Genomic DNA, 18,419 nt, shown 5'->3' on the forward strand with positions numbered 1-18,419 from the left:
CAGAGAATAGTAAAAGTTTCAATAAGCAGAGTTAAATAGAAAGTGCTAATTGGAAACTTGAAATGACATGAAGTCCATAGTAATCGTTAACATCAGTAGCAATGACCCGGTATGTGCTAGAGCGGGTTTAAGAAGTTCCAGCAGTGAGAAGCTATGATGCGAATGCTGTGCGTTTATGTTTGAGCTCTCCAAAGCCCTGGGCAGCCTGCCTTTGCCATGGCGACTACTTGCCAACACCCCAGATCCTGTAGGTACCCGGGCACCTACGGCCTCTGCTGTCGCTCCTATGGAGCCCTTGCCTGTCTTCCCTCTTTTCCTCAGGATGCAGTGTAAATTTCTGCTCCTTGAAAGCTCTCCTGCCATTCCAGATCTGAGTCATACAAACTCCAGCATGACTGATCTTGGTGTGACTTGGCTGTGTAATTATAGCCTACAGTTGCCTTGTCTGTGTTGGCTTCTTGCCTCTGTCCTAGCCCAGTCAGGTACAGGGCTATCTGTGATAGCTGATGTCACCTAGGAGACAAATCTCTGGGCCAGTCTGTGAGACCGTTCCCGGAGTGGACTGACCGAGGCAGGAGGGCTCACTCTGAAAGTGTGCGTTACCACTCACAGGCTGGGGCGAGCACTGAATGAACGGGAAAGCTGGGAGACGCTGGGCTGAGCACCAGGGTTCACTCCTCTCTGCTTCCTGACATGGATGCGATGTGACCAGCTGCCTCCTGTCACTGCTGCCGTGACTCCCTGCCATGAAGGACTGTGCCCTCCTACGGCAAACCAAGAGACCTTCCTTGGGCCGCTTTCTCACATCCATGAAAGCAATTCGTGTCATGGCACAGTAAAGATGGGTTTCACAGCCTGTCCCGAGGAGGGGAGCACACAGCATCTCAGAGCAGGGAAGGGACGGGGGCAGAGCGGGATGGAATGGTACAAAGCAGGCACAGGCTAAAGCAGACTGTGCTCAAAGTGATCACTGTCAGGCTACCTGGAGGCACTTGGGACGCAGAGGCCGGAGGAGCTCTGTGAGTTCCAGGCACACAGGCCAGACAGGGAGACCCTGCCTCGGAGAGGTTGGAGAAGGGATCAGCATCAGGTCTTTGAGGTGAACTAAAGTCCAGTTTCCTGCAAAGCTAGCACAACTTGGAATCCCTTATCTACTGAACTTGCTATAAATGGAACCCACATCTCTGAGTCACATGATTTACACCACACAGTCAGAATAGAATCTTTCCCTCTGTGATTCTGAAGAAACTTTCTCAGTGAGTAAGAAAACGCTCACTGTGCTGGCTGGTGTCAACTTGACACAAGCTAGGGTCGTCTGTCGAGAAGAAATCTTAATCATGAAAATGCTTCTCCAGGACTGGCCTGTATTGTGGAGGGCTCAGCTCGCGGCGGGTGGTACCCTTGGGCCGGTGGTCCAGACGGTGTAAGAAAGCAGGCTGTCCAAGCTATGAGGAGCAAGCCAGTAAGCAGCAAGCAGTCTTCCATGGCCTCAGCCTCATCCCTGCCTCTAGCTCCTGCCTGAGTTCCTGCCCTGCCTTCTCTGGATGACGAACTATAAACATAAGCCAAGTAAACCACTTCCCCAAGTTGCTTGTGGTCATCCTACTAACACAGCAACAGAAACATCCAAGTGGGGCCTCATCCAGAGTCTGTGACAGGCTACACTGCGGCCTGCCCTGTCCAAGTCTTACTGTATCTGTAAGTCAAGCTATCACCCCACAGAGGCCAGACTCGATACCACCAAGCCTTTCCCTATTCGTTTCCGTCTATGTAAACCTGACAGTGCGGAACACATACTCGGATGTCGTTCAAGTGTCTATAGACTGATAATGATGACTGAAGCGGCCAGAGCCATAGCTGCAGAGCCGGATGGGCTCTCTTTAAGCCGTCTGTACCAACACAGAGAGGAGACAAGGGAGGCACGCGTCTTACCTACGACACCAAACGCGGAGACGGCTCGAAACAACCCGGAGGATCCTTTCTGGCTCAGCTTTGTTCTGTTTCCCAGATCCAGGCGGCCAAGAAGTTCCCGCACTTCCTGTTGCGTGTACACGTGCTGTGAGACAAGCACGGGCCACCGGTGAGACGGCTGCTCCCCTGGGGTTATTTATTTGCCTCTGCAAGTTGCCTGCAGGACCTGCAAATGGTTCTGTGGACTGTGTAACATATGGCGAAGCCAGCACTGGCGAAAGGCAGCGGGTTTGTAACAACACGTAAGGCTGGCGCCTGGCTCACACTGCTGTGTTTGAAAATGAGGTCGGGGGCTGGGGATTTAGCTCAGTGGTAGAGCGCTTACCTAGGAAGCTCAAGGCCCTGGGTTCGGTCCCCAGCTCCGAAAAAAAAAGAACCAAAAAAAAAAAAAAAAAAAAAAAGAAAATGAGGTCAAAGCTCGAGTGTGAACTGAGATTCCGAGATCAAAGGGACCCGCCCACTTCAGTAAGTTTGTGAACCCCTTAAACTGAGACGCAAACCCTCAACTAGACGTGCATTTGTATGAGGTGGCCCATAACTGTCAGCTCCTCCAGGGTCTCCCTGACCAATCAGCCCAGGTACCATGTAAAGCCAAGAACAGTCCGCTATATTAATAGAAGCTTCCGGGCAGATCCAGGGACATGAAAAACCCTAATAGTGAATCTATCCACAATCGTTAGAACACGGGACATCCTTCTGCAAAGATTTACTGAAAACTATTCCAAACTATGACTACTACTGTGTTTCACAAAACTGGAACCTATGTGCATTCAGAAATATTTATCTAGGAAATTCAACACAAAGAATAAGTGCCCTCATTTGGTTTGCCAAAGATTAACCGGTCAGCACCACTACCCTACGTGGCACTTCTGACTAACAGCCTCACGCTCTTGTGCTGCATGAAGGAAGCCTTTGCACTCCTGAGTCTACACAACTCAGGACCTGCAGAGCACTTGTTCAGCGTTTCTTAGTGTACGGCAAGCCTTCAAACGTCTGTACTGAGCACAGTGATACACACCCTGGTAGAGCAATGTTAGTCACACTGAATCCTTAAAAGGTCAGTGGATTAGGAAAAGATCTTCCTTGTCTTCCTAGGGGAATGAGTGCTCTCAGAAACAAATCAAACTGAAGGGCAAAGTATAATCTGCCTAATTTCTCAGCACCAGTAATTGCTAGAAGGTAATTAGAAAAGTGAGGGGTGTGATTAAAATAATGTGACAAAAATATAGCAGGAGGAACCCCAGGCACTGTCCCACTAAGAGCTGCGATTTCGCCTCCTCCAAGCACACACACACACTGCAGCCCCTGCATGAGGGGCTCGAGGGCAGGCCTGAAACTCACCCTATCGTCAATCACCACCAAATCCTTTGGTTCTGTTCTATCAATCTTCAGGACTCGGAACTTTGTTTCCGCATGATTGCTCCCGACTAGAAAGTATCTCTGTAAGGAGAGAGAAGGTCATTCTAAAGGCATTTTGCCCTACAGACGTTTTATAACCATGTTACATTTTGAAGACGCATTAATAAAGTCGGGTTGCTTTTTAAAGCCTATGTTGGTTATGCACAACTAGAGGACTGGAGGGCTCGATTCAAAAGGTCAATTTGTAAATTGAAATGTTCTTAGAGCTTCATGATAAGTGTCATTCTGATGTCTGGAGTAAGCCCAGGACCCAGGTCAGAGGAATTTAATTCTATTACAATGTTGGAGACTGGCTTACGTGATGTTTAAGCTTTGTCTGGACGCAGCAGTGCTGACCAGCCTTAGCAAACTCAACATATAATTAGGAAGTTTAGACAATTATAGCTATGAAATATTATAGTCTGACAAATAAGTCTGAAAGCCTTCTGTGTCGAGGAGGAAAATGGCTGTGAGGGAGCAGCTCTGAGGGCTTGCCCCCACAAGGGGACTGCAAGGGTGCCCAGTCCCTGCAGGACACGTGGGCCATGCCACCAGACAAGTATGGGACTTGGGAGATGAGCATGCTCAAACCCTGGGAATCTCAGAGGTTTGAGATGCCGTGAATGGAGCTGCTCCTGCCTCCACACCTGCTCTGGAAGACGAAACAAGACCCTCAGCTAAGATGATGACCACGGAGAGTCAGTCATGTAACACAGCCTCTCCATGCTAATGAGGCATCTCAATAGCCAATGGCCTTCCCTTCCAGGATATTCTCATGCCCTTCCCCAAAATTATATAATCCCTGCTTCATCCCAAATAAAACATATGCATTCACATCCACCCCCCAATAAAGAAACATGAACAAGCTAGGATCATTTCAGGGAGCTGCTTCATTAAAGATTGCCATGAGGAAAGCCTTCACCTAAGCTGTAGCATTAAGACTCCCAAAGAAGGCTTTCTCTTCTCCCCGCCCTCCGCACTCAGAGCTAGACCTAGGTCCTGCTCAGCCCACACCCCACTCTCCCCTTCCAGCCTCGCACTGCTGCCCCTTAGATATGGTCTCCCCGTCCTGGACTTCACCTTGCTCCCCACAACCCTGCAGCCGGTGTATAGACAGCACCCGGACACCGCCAGAGAGTCAAAACGTGGGACCATAAGTCCCCAGTGCCTTTCTCAAAGAAGTTACTGGAAACAATAGTCATCACACCCCTGAACACAGCAGGCTTAGCTGATGCATCACTGGGCGTGATATAGATAATAACAATGCCAAAAATAGTAATCCTGTATTTAAACATAAAATTCATAAGCAAAACTAAGTGGATTGCTTTATTTTTTGGTGGTCTAAGAGTCAGACCGAGAGCCCCATGCACTCTGCCAATCTATCTCCCTAATTCAATTATTCTTAAACTACTTTAAAGAAGATAAGTAAAATTTCATTAGCGAAAATAATGCAAAGATATTCTGCTTCAAACATGTCCTTCAAAAAGTAACACTCTTCACACTGAAAAGACACTGCCATCATGGCCGGGATCTTACCATCTCACTGGTTATGTGAGGTACAGATAAAATCAGTTAATACTAAATACAGCTGTCTGCACTGAAGTCAACTGGAGATCATCTGCCATTGGAGGCCAAAGCGGAGAAGTCCCAAGTGGGCAGCTGGTGAAGGAAGAGTCCAGCACCGGGACTTCAAGAATGAGTACGATTTTAAGAAGTAACAGAATGCAGAATTCTGTTACAATGTTTTCTATCTAAATGTATAAGATAAATAAACCTCAAAGAAGTTTTTATTAAGTGTATATGTGTCACAGAATAACATTATAATATCTTGTTAAAGATGCCCTCGTGTTGGATGGGGACACAAGATTGCATTGTCTAATAGAAACACAACTATGTCTTAGTGTGGGTAAGTTTTTTAATATGTTTGCAGTGAAACTCATCTAAGGACACATTTCTCAGAATGTATCCTGCTGCTAAGCAACAGTGGCTTTGTTTATAAAGGTCTGATCTGCCCACAGGTTATGAAGAACAACCTTATGCTGGCCCATACCAGTTAGAGGATGGCTAGCTGACGTGCTTAGCCCCTCGAATCCTAGAATAGGCAGGGTCTCCTGACACTGCCAGTTGTGAGGAGGTGGAAATAAAGTGATTCTAATAACAACTGGGAAACAGAGTCAGGGCATACAGAAACAGGACTCAAGGCAGTGAGGGGGAGAAACTCGGAATCTCAGTATGAGCCTCAACTCACTGCCTAGAGGTAGGGTGACCACCCAGATAAAACAGCCAGCCAAATGAATGAGGAAGAAATTTACAAGCTATTTATACTTGTTACCAGAAAGGGAGCTACCTTCCTGAGGTCATGAAGATAAACAGTGCCCAGAAGAGCACCTAGCAAGAAAAGGCCAGAGAGAGATTGCTGTGTTTACAGCAAAATCAAGATGAAGCCAGATGCTCACAGAGCACCTGACACACTGGGTAGAGTGTTCCCCTTGCAGATAGCAGGTCCCCACAGAGAACGGGCCCTCACAGGGAGCAGACCCTCACAGGGAGCAGACCCTCACAGGGAGCAGACCCTCACAGGGAGCAGACCCTCACAGGGAGCAGACCCTCACAGGGAGCAGGCCCTCGAAGGGAGCAGGCCCTCACAGGGAGCAGGCCCTCACAGGGAGCAGACCCTCACAGGGAGCAGACCCTCACAGGGAGCAGACCCTCACAGAGAACAGGCCCTCACAGTGAGCAGACCCTCACAGGCAGCAGGCCCTCACAGGGAGCAGGCCCTCACAGGCAGCAGGCCCTCACAGGGAACAGGCCCTCACAGGGAGCAGGCCCTCACAGGGAGCAGGCCCTCACAGAGAACAGGCCTTCACAGGGAGCAAGCCCTCACAGGGAGCAGACCCTCACAGTGAGCAGACCCTCACAAGGAGCAGGCCCTTACAGAGAACGGGCCCTCACAGGCAGCAGGCCCTCACAGTGAGCAGACCCTCACAGGGAGCGGGCCCTTACAGAGAACGGGCCCTTACAGAGAACGGGCCCTTATAGGGAGAAGACCTTCACAGGGAGCAGACCCTCACAGGGAACAGGCTCTCAGAATAGTTGAGGAAAAGGACAAAATAATCAATAATAACAATAGAAGGGGAATGCCCTCCCAAAGGGGAGCAAGTTGCACTGTAGTTCCAAAATGGGACCAGCCTGGGAAGATATACCAATCTTACATCCATTGTTATCCTAGGAGAGACAACTACAGACGACGTAGCAACCATACATGGTGCACTGAAAGGCCCAGAACACAGGCACTTCCCTCCCTTGAAGATGGTCAGAGTAAGTCATCCAGGGAGACAGTGCTGTCCAGATACTGTGCTTCTCCTTGAAGGACTTCTAAACAAGAGTATGAAGAGACAATGATGAACCACGGTACCACTCAGCCCAAAGCACTGTGTTATATACGCACTTACTAGCTACTTCCAAAGGCCTCATGTACATTTTTATGGCTAGCGGGCTACCCACTTGGGCTAATTCTATACCCCTCACGAACTTGAAGCTCCCTTCCACTAAGCTCCATGGTTTTCCCTTCCAGGGCAATCTATCGCCACAGGCATTGGAGCTAGGAGAATGACCCACATAGCTCAGAATCCCCTTTCCCTGCTGGACAATCTTCTCTGTCGTCTACACTAATGCTTTCCCTGGGCAAACACACAGAAAGATGGATCTGCTCAGCCAGCCCCTCGGCTAAGGAGTCATGTCAGCTTTCATAGAGGTAAAGACTCCACATGCAGTCCCTTGTTGTTATAGACCCTGAGGATTAAATATGAACTGCAGTAAGGTTATGCTAAGGCAGGTCATAGTAAAAGAGACAAAGATCTTGACTCCAGGGTGGGCATCGGCAAACGTGTTAGCATCCTTTGGGGCTCACGTAAGAAGCTAGCTCTTTACTCTCACATCCAGACGTTCTGGGAGTTGGAAGAGCTGAAAGGTAAAGAAACAGTCCACAGACTGAGACCCGTGAGTGGGCACTGGCCTCTGCCCTCAGAACTGCTCTCTTAAAAGGATTTGTGCAGAGAATGGCGCCCTCGTGTGGACACTGTTCTGAGGCTTTGAATGAGGAGGATGAGAATCACTGCACTGCCCTCTGATGGATGGCCAAAATCCACTCTAGTACTGATTTGGATTGATGATGATGGTGGTGGTGGTGGTGGTGGTGGTGGTGGTGGTGGTGGTGGTGGTGGTGGTGGTGGTGGTGGTGGTAGTGGAAGTAATTTTTCCAGAAAGAGGTGTTTCCACTCAACCCCATTTTCTCCCTGTTGAATACAGCAATTCTGTGACTGTGCAAACTCACACTGTGTCACTGTGTCATACTGAACGATATCACTCAATATGGATCTCCTCATGTGGAAGATTAAATTCTTTTTCATTGCTTTTTCCCATTTTTTCCAAATCTACAGTAAGCTAACCATGCGGTGAACACCCTGACCCCTTGCCTGGATTTACCGGCTGTTAGTACCACTTTGGGTGTCCTGGTTAGTTTTGTTTTGTTTTGTTTTGTTTGTTTTTGTTTTTGTTTTTGTTTTGTTGTTGTTGTTGGGCTGACACAAGCTAGAGTCACTTGGGAAAAAGGAGGCTCAATTTAGAAAATTCCTCCACCACACTGACCTATGGGCAAAGTTATGGATCATTTTCTCCATTGGTGATTGATATGGGAGGACCCAGCCCTCTGTGGTCACTGTCCCCCCTGGGCTGGTGACCCTGAGTTGTATCAGAAAACAGACTTAACTTCCCAAATCTTGAGAAAGACATGATATCCAGGTACAAGAAACATTCTGACCTTCAAACCCACATGACCATAGAAGTGCACTGCCAGATACACTCAGGTTAGGCTGTTTAGAGTACAGGACAAAGAGGAAGCATTACGCTGAGCAAGAGGGGGATGTCAAGTAACATTAGAGACTAACAGCAGACTTCTCAGAAGGACGCTAAAGGTCAGGAGGGTGTGGAAATGATATATGTTGGGTCCTGAAAAAAATAATCTATAAACCAAGATTATCGCAGCCAGTGAGGTTCTCCTTCACAGTGGAAGGAAAGGCCTTCTGTGTAAGGACAAGTGAGGGAGACACATGGCCACTAGACCGGAATTACAAAAGATGCTTTCTATACCCAAAAGAGAAAGACTCTAGTGAACACCAACAATGTGAATAAATTTCACTAGAAAAAGATACAGCCATGAGGAATAAGAAAGCCAGGAAACCTAAGCAAAACCAGAATGAGACAAAACAGAACAAAGGAAAACACTCGTAGACTTGCTGGATAAAATTTCACACGTAGAGAAAAGAAGAGTCTTGCCTGGCACATGGGCAGGATTCTGAGAAAGCGGGGAGAGCAAATTCTTCTGACCCTCAGAAACATCCCTGAACCACAGCATGCCTCGTGTTAGGAAAAGCCAGGGGCATGGGAGGAGGCAGGAGAATAACTGCAAAGGGAAAAGCTTACCCAAGAAGAGAAACCATTTACATAAACGAGCCTCCAGCAGGAATGGAAGATTGGGGTTCCTTGGACCCCAGAGTATTTCAGAAGATAAAAAAGACATCACTCACATCCCCCACCAAAAAAGAAACAAAAATAAATAAATAAATAATAAAAAAACAAAGACAAAACAACAATGCAAAGTCAGCACACGTTTCTGCAAGGTTCAGAGTAAAAATCAAGACTAAGATGGTACCTTGCCTCATTGTTGACATTTACGGGGTTCGCAGCTGGCCCCGCCCCGCCACGCCCATCCCGCCCCGCCCACTCCATCCCACTCCACCCCTAGCAGCCCGCACAGCACCTCCTTCTCGTGCTATGAAAACTAGCCGGCAGGGGGAGCTTCCCACTCAGTACCACCTTGGTATTTTCTGTTCTGTTATGTCTCCGGCAGCAGGCTCTGACAATCAAGTTCTACTGAACAGAATGACAGACCTGCACTGCTTAGGGGTCTGCAGCACAGCTCTGACCAACAGCTCCGGGGAACGGATACTTGTCTCTGCTTAGTCGGCAACTTAGGGATGATGGGAAGAGCATTATCCTCTATATAAGATATTATACAATTAAAGTCATATATTTTTGTGGGATGATGTCACAGGTGAGGCAGGTACAAGATAGAAGGAGGCCTGTCATTGGATGAGAAGGAAGGAGAGCCAGGAGAAAAGTTTGAAGGAAGAGGAGGAGATGGGAACGAAAGAGGAGAGGGAGGAGAGAAGCCCTGGTGGAGACAACATGGAGGTTGACGTTAAGATTCCACGCTGTACCTTTACAGGTTGTTATTAATGTTCTTAAGGGATGGGTGTGTACAGGGCTTTGTATGTTTAGGTGGGCAATTATATCTGGGTCAAAGGTTATTGTGTTGTGTGTTCTTTCATGTGGTGATTTAAGTGTAAGAAAGTGTGCAGCGGCTAGAGACACTGGGCCACCGCAGAATGGGGACGTGTGTTTCTGGCATGGAAACCTGCCTTGGGAACTAGATGGGTAGAGAGATGGCTGCCAGGCTCAGAGAGAGGCCTTCGGCATTGTGATATGGGGTGGAGCAGAGCGGGTGAGACGCTTTGCTGACTGAGACTTAAGATTGCAGTGCCAGGCCTAGAGCGGGAAACAAGACAGCCTTTTATTTATTATAATTTTACAACAACATATATTTATATTCTTGATTCATATATAGTTATATATAGCTACATAAATTCATATATGTTTCATATGCATGGCTTATAAAATAGATTTTTATATGGCTTTTTCCAAGATTCTTAGAGTTATTTACCCCTCTCCTCACTTCCTCATCACCCCTAATTTCCACCCCTCCCCATATGCCAAGGCTTCGATAGCAGCAAGAATGTTTGGGGTGACCAGCTGCTTTCTGGCTGGATTGGGTATGACCAGCTGCTTTCTGGCTGGATTGGGGGTGACCAGCTGTTCTCTGGCTGGATTGGGGGTGACCAGCTGCTCTCTGGTTGGATTGGGGGTGACCAGCTGCTCTCTGGCTGGATTGGGGTGACCAGCTGCTCTCTGGCTGGATTGGAGTCTGGTCTGGAGGAGGGAACTCCTGGCTGATGCTGTACAGCTGGCCATAGCCCACTGCTGAAAAGCTCACCCTCACCAGAGGTGACCCTACGGTTTTCCTGCTAAATGGACACAGTATCAAACTGTCCTTTACCCGCAGATGAGGACAGCTCTCAAATCGCACCGGAGAAGTTTCATTTCGCAGCAGACAACAACTAATGCAGAAGTTCACGACTAGGATGTCTGGAGCAACATGTGCACACGCAGTTCAAGGACCAAGGTGGCAGAAGGAGCAGAAAGAGTCTGTTCTAGAAGAGTCAGAAGTTGGGAGCACTACAACAAGATTGTGTCTTCAGGACATGATAGGACCTCTGTACTCAAGCCCTAGCAGCTCTGACTGCTTGTACAAAACAAGCACAAAATCAAGCCAGTCAACATGGGGCGATGAGGATGGGGGGACTATGAGCCCTCACCCCTGAGAAGCTATGGACAGTGGATGGCTCCTAGAGAAAGGAAAGTCCATTCTTCTTAAGGGCATGGGCTCTGGTAAGTCAACCACACTTCAGTGGGTGTCCCCACACCTAGGTAGGACACAGGCAGCACAAACTGGACTCAATAGGTTATTATCTAGAAAAAGCAGAACAAAGTCGAAGGAAGCCAGAGGTAGGGTGGGTCTGGGAAAAGCTGGAGGAGGAAGGGTGTGGATACAATCAAAACACAATTTATGAAATAGTTAGATGATAAAAATATAAAAAACAAGATAACATTAGAAATTCTCAGGTGCAGCAGTTATGACAGAGAGGTGGACAATAACATCCAATTAAAAGACAGCATTCGTTTCAGTATATAATTCAGGACTAAACTATCAGCCTCAGTGGAGAGTGGCAGCAAGGTGCACTGTTTTGTAATTCAGACTCTGTTGCTTATGGCTACATCTTTGCAATCAAGTCTAAGGAAACGGGCTGTGGACCTGCACTGGGCCCGTTACCAGATGGTACGATACACTGAGAGCACACAGGTGTTCAAATAAAGCGGCAAGAGGTGCCACTGCCACCATGAGTCCGGAACTCTGCACAGCTCATGGATAAAGACAGTAGTACGGATGGCTCAGTGGCACCTAGAGAGAATCATTCTTGGGAAGCTAAACCATACCCACCTGACCAGTTTCAGAATTTTACAGCATAATGTACTTTCAGTTACTGGATGTTTCTCTTTAAAAAAAAAAAAAAAATTCAAGCAATTCGACATAACAGTAAAAGCCACACATATAGCCTTGGAGATAAAAAGTATCATAGTCTGGTGGTCCTCTATTTCAGAATTAATCTTAGAAAAGGCCTAGACATTTTTAGACATGTATAGACCAAAAACAAACAAACAAACGGGAACTGGTGTGATCCAGGAAAACAGGGACATTATCAAGGAGAAAAAACACCGTGTCCTTGAAGGAGGAACCCAGGGTCGGCTGTGCACAAGACTGGGGAACAGCAGTGCGATCAGAGCCATGCATCAAGATGAAATCTATACAATACCTAGGACGTAAATGTGCTGGAAGGAGCTTGACATACCCAGGCAAAATCTGGGGCTACGCAGACTATAAAGTCATAGTAACGCACAGGACTTGGGAGGGAGGAAAGATCATCTTAAGTGCAGACTTTGGCAGTGATGGGCCACAGTTCCAATGGTGGGAGGGAAAAGATAAGATGCCCAGAAGCACCTCGGAATTGAAAGGAGCAGCACCTGGGGCTGTACCAATCCTCAGCGAGGAGCACGTGATGCTCTTCCAGAGGACGGAGTTCAGATCCCACACAACCACCTCTAAGTCCAGCGCTCGGGGCCTGACACCCTCTTCTGGCCTCCACAGGCACCACTCCCTCTCTCTTTTTCTTCTCTCTCGATCTCACCTTCTCTTACACACACACACACACACACACACACACACACAATCACAAACACACACACACTGTCTTATAAAGCACAGTAAGTGGCTCACACCATCTCCCCCCATCAGACATGTAAGCCTGAGTGTACTTCTTATGAATGAGGCGCGTGAAATGCACAGGACCAGGCAAAGGGGGCTGGGGCAGCCACCCCTCCAGCTCTGCTGTCTGCAGCGCACCGAGCTCGTTGAGGGGCGGGGTGAGGCAGACAACTGGATACTGGAAACAGCACTAGCCGTAGTGAAGTGAGGGGAGTCTTTTCTGAAAATCATCATCTTCAAGAAGAACTTAAAACGGGCTAGAGAGATGATGGCTCAGTGGTTAAGAGCTCCGACTGCTCTTCCAGAGTCCTGAGTTCAATTCCCAGCAACCACATGGTGGCTCACAACCATCTGTAATGAGATCTGATGCCCCCTTCTGGTGTGTCTGAAGACAGCTAGCTACACTGTGCTTGTATACATAAAATAAATAAATAAATATTTTTTAAAAAAAGACTTATTTTAAAAAAAAAAGAAGAGCTTAAACGTGTTGGTAACTTTGACAGTGGTGGTGAGGTGAAAAGATGGATGTGTTTCTAAAATACCGACATCAGAAACCGGAAAGGAATACAATGGGCAACCCATTGAAAAGGAAGCACAGAATCGACTAACACTCTCTACTTTTAGGGTGACAGGCTAATTCATCATTCCCTCCTCATGTGAGGGAAGGAAGAGATTTCAGGTTGTATGGCGGCTTCAGTTAACGTTCCACTTCAGCAGAACTTCCATACTAAATACACTGTTGTCAAAGAGCGTCTTCAAGTTGCTTCCAGCAGTCTCTCGGTCTCCGTATCTAATTTAGCAAACTGAGCAGGGAGTTAATGCAGCCCAAGAGCAGGACAGCAAGTCTCACAAGCATGCCACCCTGACAGGCGGTACCCAGCCTGACTGATGGGGAAGCTTCTCTTTCCTCCAGAAGTGCGTGTGAAATCCCATCGCCCCAACCACATCTCTGACATGCTGTAACCATGCTTCTCTCTCCCGGACGACATCCATGGCCCCCTGCTCCTGTCCCTCAGCCAAGCATCCCACACTGACTCTCCTCGCTTGCTCCACAGTCACGTGATAAAGGTCAAGAGGCATTCCTTGTGGAGTGGTTTCTTATTTTACTCAAGTACATGTGTGGGGATAAAGGGCACCCCAAATCCTTTTAGGGGTGCACTCACCTCAGAGCAGCACCCATTAAGCACCCATAAACTGGAAGGCACAGTGCAGTCTCACCCAGGACAACTTCGAGCTGCTAAATCCCCTAGAGCAACTCACGCTCTCATTGACTAGAACCAATCTCCAAAGCAAGAGGCAGACTGGGGGTGCTGGGCGCCAGGGGAGCAGGGACATCTGCTAGGGAGCTCAAACTTCAAAGACTGGAATCTTCTGTGTGCCATACACCACCCCTTCCCTTCCTCTCTCAAGATTTACCTCTGCACAGGGAACCGTGACAAAGATGTCTCAAGATTTACCTCTGCGCAGGGAACAGTGACAAACTGATCTTCCGAGTAGGAGCAAACACACCCAGTTACCTCTCCAGATAAAGGCTGGGTATGAGAGGCAGCCATCTTGCCAACTATATTACTCTAATTCCAAAACGCACGTTCACACCAACCAAAACAAGTATGCTCACGTCTTTCAAACACTTGCCAACTAAGACATTAATGTAAAAATGGGAGTCTACGTCCACTTTAATGCTTTAATTAAAGAACTGAATAGCCAATCATATTCATGGATTATCTACTTATTACTTAGCTTTTTAATAATTTATTTTTATATGTGTGGAGGTGAATTAGGCATATACATGTAGGGGCTCCCAGAGAGACCAGAAGAGAGCATTGGACCCTGTAGAGCTGCAGTCACAGGTAGCTGTGAGCCACCCAGTGTGGGTGCTGGGAAACTGAACTCGGGGCCACTACAGGAGTGGCAAGGGGTCTTAACCACTGAGCTGTCTCCCTGACCCCTACCGTGTCATTTTCAAATGGTCTTATTCTTCAGACTACTTATATAATGTTCAGAATGTAAGGATGTCTTACACTATTATTCTGGCTACTAACAGCCCCTCCATCTGTCATTAGGTTTTTGGTTATTTTTAACTTATATTTGCAGTTTTAAACCAGGAAAGAAAAAATATAAATAAGTCATGATCCACCTTATGAAGCTAGGGGAAAAGAACTTGTTGCTGTGGTCTAAGTATCCTGAGATCTCACTCCAACACAGCAATGCTAAGAGGCGAGGCCTTCTGGATGTGACTTGATCTGGACAGGAGTGGCACCCCATAGCAAATGGCAGGAGGGACTTATCATCTCCTCAATGGTGCAGGTATAGCCTGTCCCTCACAAACACTGAACCTGCCTGTGCCTTGATCTTGGACCTGTGTGTCTCTGAAACTGTAAGAAACACTTCCTCACTGGGTTTGTTTTGTTTTCTGATGACTGTCAACATTGCTGAGACAGGAGGCAAGAGTCTTTGCTAAGCCATGCTCCCAAGACACTGTCTGATTGATTTCTAACTGAAGCAAGGTCACAGTGGCCAACTGAAATCATTGATGATTATGGAGCTGAGAAAACTGTTATGATGAGATAGGTTCCAGATGAACGACAGCTTATCCAGAAAGGATTCTTCTCTTTAGGCATGCAATGCACACATACAAATAAATGTCTCAATGGCAGGCAGTCACTAAAGAATGTCTTAGTTTTGTTTCCCCTTGCGGTGAGTAAAAGTCCCTGACAATTCAGGAGAGAAGGGGTTAATTTTAGCTCAGGAGGGATTACAGTTCATCACCATGGCAGCAGGAGCACCAGGCTGGCCCATTACACTGTGTCAACAGCTAGAAACAGAGGAATAAATCAAAGCACATTTCTCTGCTCACCTGCTTTACGCTTACGTAACCCAGGACCACGCCCACTCACTGGTGCCACCCACAGAGGGTGGGGCTTCCCACCTCAATTAACATAACCAAGACCAAGCCGATCCTCTTCTCCCAGGGAATTCTGGGTTGTAGAAAGCTGATCAAACTAACCATCACACACGGAGAGGAAAAAAAAAAATACAAAACACTCTAGTCGGGAGCAAAAAGGCAAATTTTTTTCATAAAACCAAAGATACGGATGGGAAAACATACTATTAGTAACTCGATGTCAATAAATTCGAAACTGAGATGAAATGGGCAAACTTCTTGAAAAACACAAATTATCAAAACTCAAGATCAATTAAAAACCAACCTATACAGCCCTCTTATCTCACCCACAAAGCAACTCCAACGCAGGCTTCACTAGTGGACTAGGAAGGACACTGAAAAAGAAAGTCAGTCATACATAAGCACTCCGGGAAGGAGAAGGAGCATCTAAAGCTACCTGAGCCCAGACATAAAAGCCAGACAAGAGGCTAGAGACAGCTGAGTGGGTGGGCACTCCTGGTTCTCAGTCTGGGGATGACGACCCTCTCCCAGGGGTCACCTAAGACCACCAGAGAGCATATTTACACTACAGTTCATAACAGAAGCAAAATCACAGTCATAAGTAGCAATGGACATAATTTTCTGTTGAGGTCGCCCTGTGTGGAAGGGCGGCAGCCTCAGAGAACCCCTGATGTGACAGCTGGAGAGAACTAACTTCCAGAGGTGACCGCTAACTCAGTGCACTCTGCCAGATGTGCACACAGAAGTAAATATAAAAGTTCTAAAACGGGGGTGTTGAGGAATATCATTAAACAACAACTAAACGTAAAGTCTTTAAGTGTTAACTAGCACATGGAATCCACTGTGTGAAAACAGTATAATAGGCTAAGCTGTATTTCTGTAATTCAAAGTTGAACATTTAAAATAAGATGATGAACTGACTACAGTAAAAACATTAAGGCAATGGAATGTAAAGAGGAGAAATGGCAACATGTTATTCATACATTTTTAATTTAAAAGATATTTTGTGTGTCCAGGGGGAGAGGGTTTGCCTGCATGTGTGTCTGTCCATCGTGTTTGTACAGTAAGGACCCTCAGAAGCCAAAGGAAGGCCCTTGGGGACTGCAGTTGCAGACGTGGTGAACAGCCACATGGGTGCTGGGAACCAAACTCAGGTCCTCTGGAAGGCCAGCCGGGTCCCTAACCACTAGGCCACCTCTCCAGCCCCTCAGTTTTTGTTTTTGTTTTTTTTTTGTTTGTTTGTTTGTTTTTTAAGTTCTCAGCTGGGGCTGGAGAGATGTCTCAGCGGTTAAGAGCACTGACTGCTCTTCCAGAGGTCCTGAGTTCAATTCCTGGCAACCACATGGTGGCTCACAACCATCTGTAAAGATTACCCTCTTCTGGTGTGTCTAAGGACAGCTACAGTGTACTCATACAAAACAAATAAATCAATCTAAAAAGAAAAAACAGTTCTCTGCAAACCAGAAATAGAAAAAGAACCTTGGTCCAATAAAAGGCATCTACGGGAAACCCAGTGCACATTATTGACAACTGAAGATTGAGGACTTTTCCCCTAAGAAAGAAGAGAAAGTTGTGTCTTCTCTAGTGACTTCGAATCTAGCTTCGAAGTGCTGAGGCAAGCAAGCAAGAGACCAAGAGGCGAAGAGAGAAGTGACCCCCTTTCTAAGTGACATTTTAATTCTCCCCAAATCAGTCCACAGATTTAGTGAAATCTAAATCCTAGCAGGAAGTGTGTGTGTGTGTGTGTGTGTGTGTGTGTGTGTGTGTGTGTGTGTGTGTGTGTCCTGGAATATGTGCATATGTGTACAAGTATATGGAGGCCAAAGGTCAACACAGGGCATTTTCTTCAATGACTCTCCACACAGTCTCTCTAACCTTGAGCTCAGGACTGGCTAGGCTGGCTGGCCAACAAACCTCAGTATTCTCCTGTCTGTCTGCACAGCTGGATTACAGGTGTGCACTCCTCCTGTCTGCACAGCTGGGATTACAGGTGTGCACTCCTCCTGTCTGCACAGCTGGGATTACAGGTGTGCACTCCTCCTGTCTGCACAGCTGGGGTTGCAGGTGTGCACTCCTCCTGTCTGCACAGCTGGGGTACAGGTGTGCACTCCTCCTGTCTGCACAGCTGGGATTACAGGTGTGCACTCCTCCTGTCTGCACAGCTGGGGTTGCAGGTATGCACTCCTCCTGTCTGCACAGCTGGGATTACAGGTGTGCACTCCTCCTGTCTGCACAGCTGGGGTTGCAGGTGTGCACTCCTCCTGTCTGCACAGCTGGGGTACAGGTGTGCACTCCTCCTGTCTGCACAGCTGGGATTACAGGTGTGCACTCCTCCTGTCTGCACAGCTGGGGTTGCAGGTATGCACTCCTCCTGTCTGCACAGCTGGGATTACAGGTGTGCACTCCTCCTGTCTGCACAGCTGGGGTTGCAGGTATGCACTCCTCCTGTCTGCACAGCTGGGGTACAGGTGTGCACTCCTCCTGTCTGCACAGCTGGGATTACAGGTGTGCACTCCTCATGTCTGCACAGCTAGGATTATAGCTGCTCCCCATCATTCAGCTTCTAATGCAGATGCTAAGGATCAACACCTGGTTTTCCAGCTGGCACAAAGCACTTTACTGAATGAGCCATCGTCAGAGACCCTTCAACGGGACTTTTCATGAAAACTGTTATAACGAACATGCTATAAAAATCATAAGAAAACACAGAATTTCTAGTATAGCCAAATAAGTTGGAAAAATATGTCTGCATCTAAAACGAGAAGTTCAACGCAGAAAAGAGCCTGCCCAACATCTGGTACTGGACAATTGATTTATGGGGAAAAAGTAAATCTCAGCCTGGAAGTGAGTGACCAACCTCCAGGATCAAAGTCCCATCCACAATGAGCAAAGCTAACCTGGGCAACAGACAGGCTGCTGAAGAAATGACAGAGGAGGACTTCTGAGGTCACACCATGTTGGGAGTAGCCTCGAGATGTCAGAAGCAGCCTTCAGGTTAAAAAGCAATTGTATTCTAGCCTTATGTTAGAACAAGTGATAGCCTTAGGCTAAAGCAAAGCAGCCTGTACCCACAGCTCTGCTTGAATTCAATAGACAGCATAAATCTACTTGTCAGATCACTGAGTGCTGGTGGTCAGCACTGTGGTC

General features: G+C 47.3%; 1 protein-coding gene across 4 annotated transcripts in view; it reads right to left on the minus strand.

Moving 5' to 3' along the window:
- The window catches only part of Fig4 (FIG4 phosphoinositide 5-phosphatase), a 123,524-nt gene that overhangs the window by 98,633 nt on the left and 6,472 nt on the right, over positions 1–18,419 (minus strand). For 2 of the 4 annotated variants that reach the window (XM_087597552.1, NM_001047096.1), the window contains exons 2-3: positions 3,313–3,411; positions 1,933–2,056 (exon numbers count right to left, since the gene is read on the minus strand). The exons of 1 other annotated variant lie outside the window; for it this stretch is intronic. Coding sequence is in view for 1 of the 3 variants with exons in the window: in NM_001047096.1 (NP_001040561.1) it covers positions 1,933–2,056; positions 3,313–3,411 (223 nt within the window). In the remaining 2 variants the exon portion in view is untranslated. Of the gene's footprint in view, positions 1–1,932; positions 2,057–2,296; positions 3,412–18,419 lie in introns of all 4 variants that reach the window. One more of the 4 variants, XM_087597551.1, reaches the window with a different exon arrangement.

This window comes from Rattus norvegicus, chromosome 20, assembly GCF_021556685.1.
Source record: "Rattus norvegicus strain SHRSP/BbbUtx chromosome 20, alternate assembly SHRSP_T2T, whole genome shotgun sequence".
In the NCBI taxonomy this organism is placed as follows: domain Eukaryota; kingdom Metazoa; phylum Chordata; class Mammalia; order Rodentia; family Muridae; genus Rattus; species Rattus norvegicus.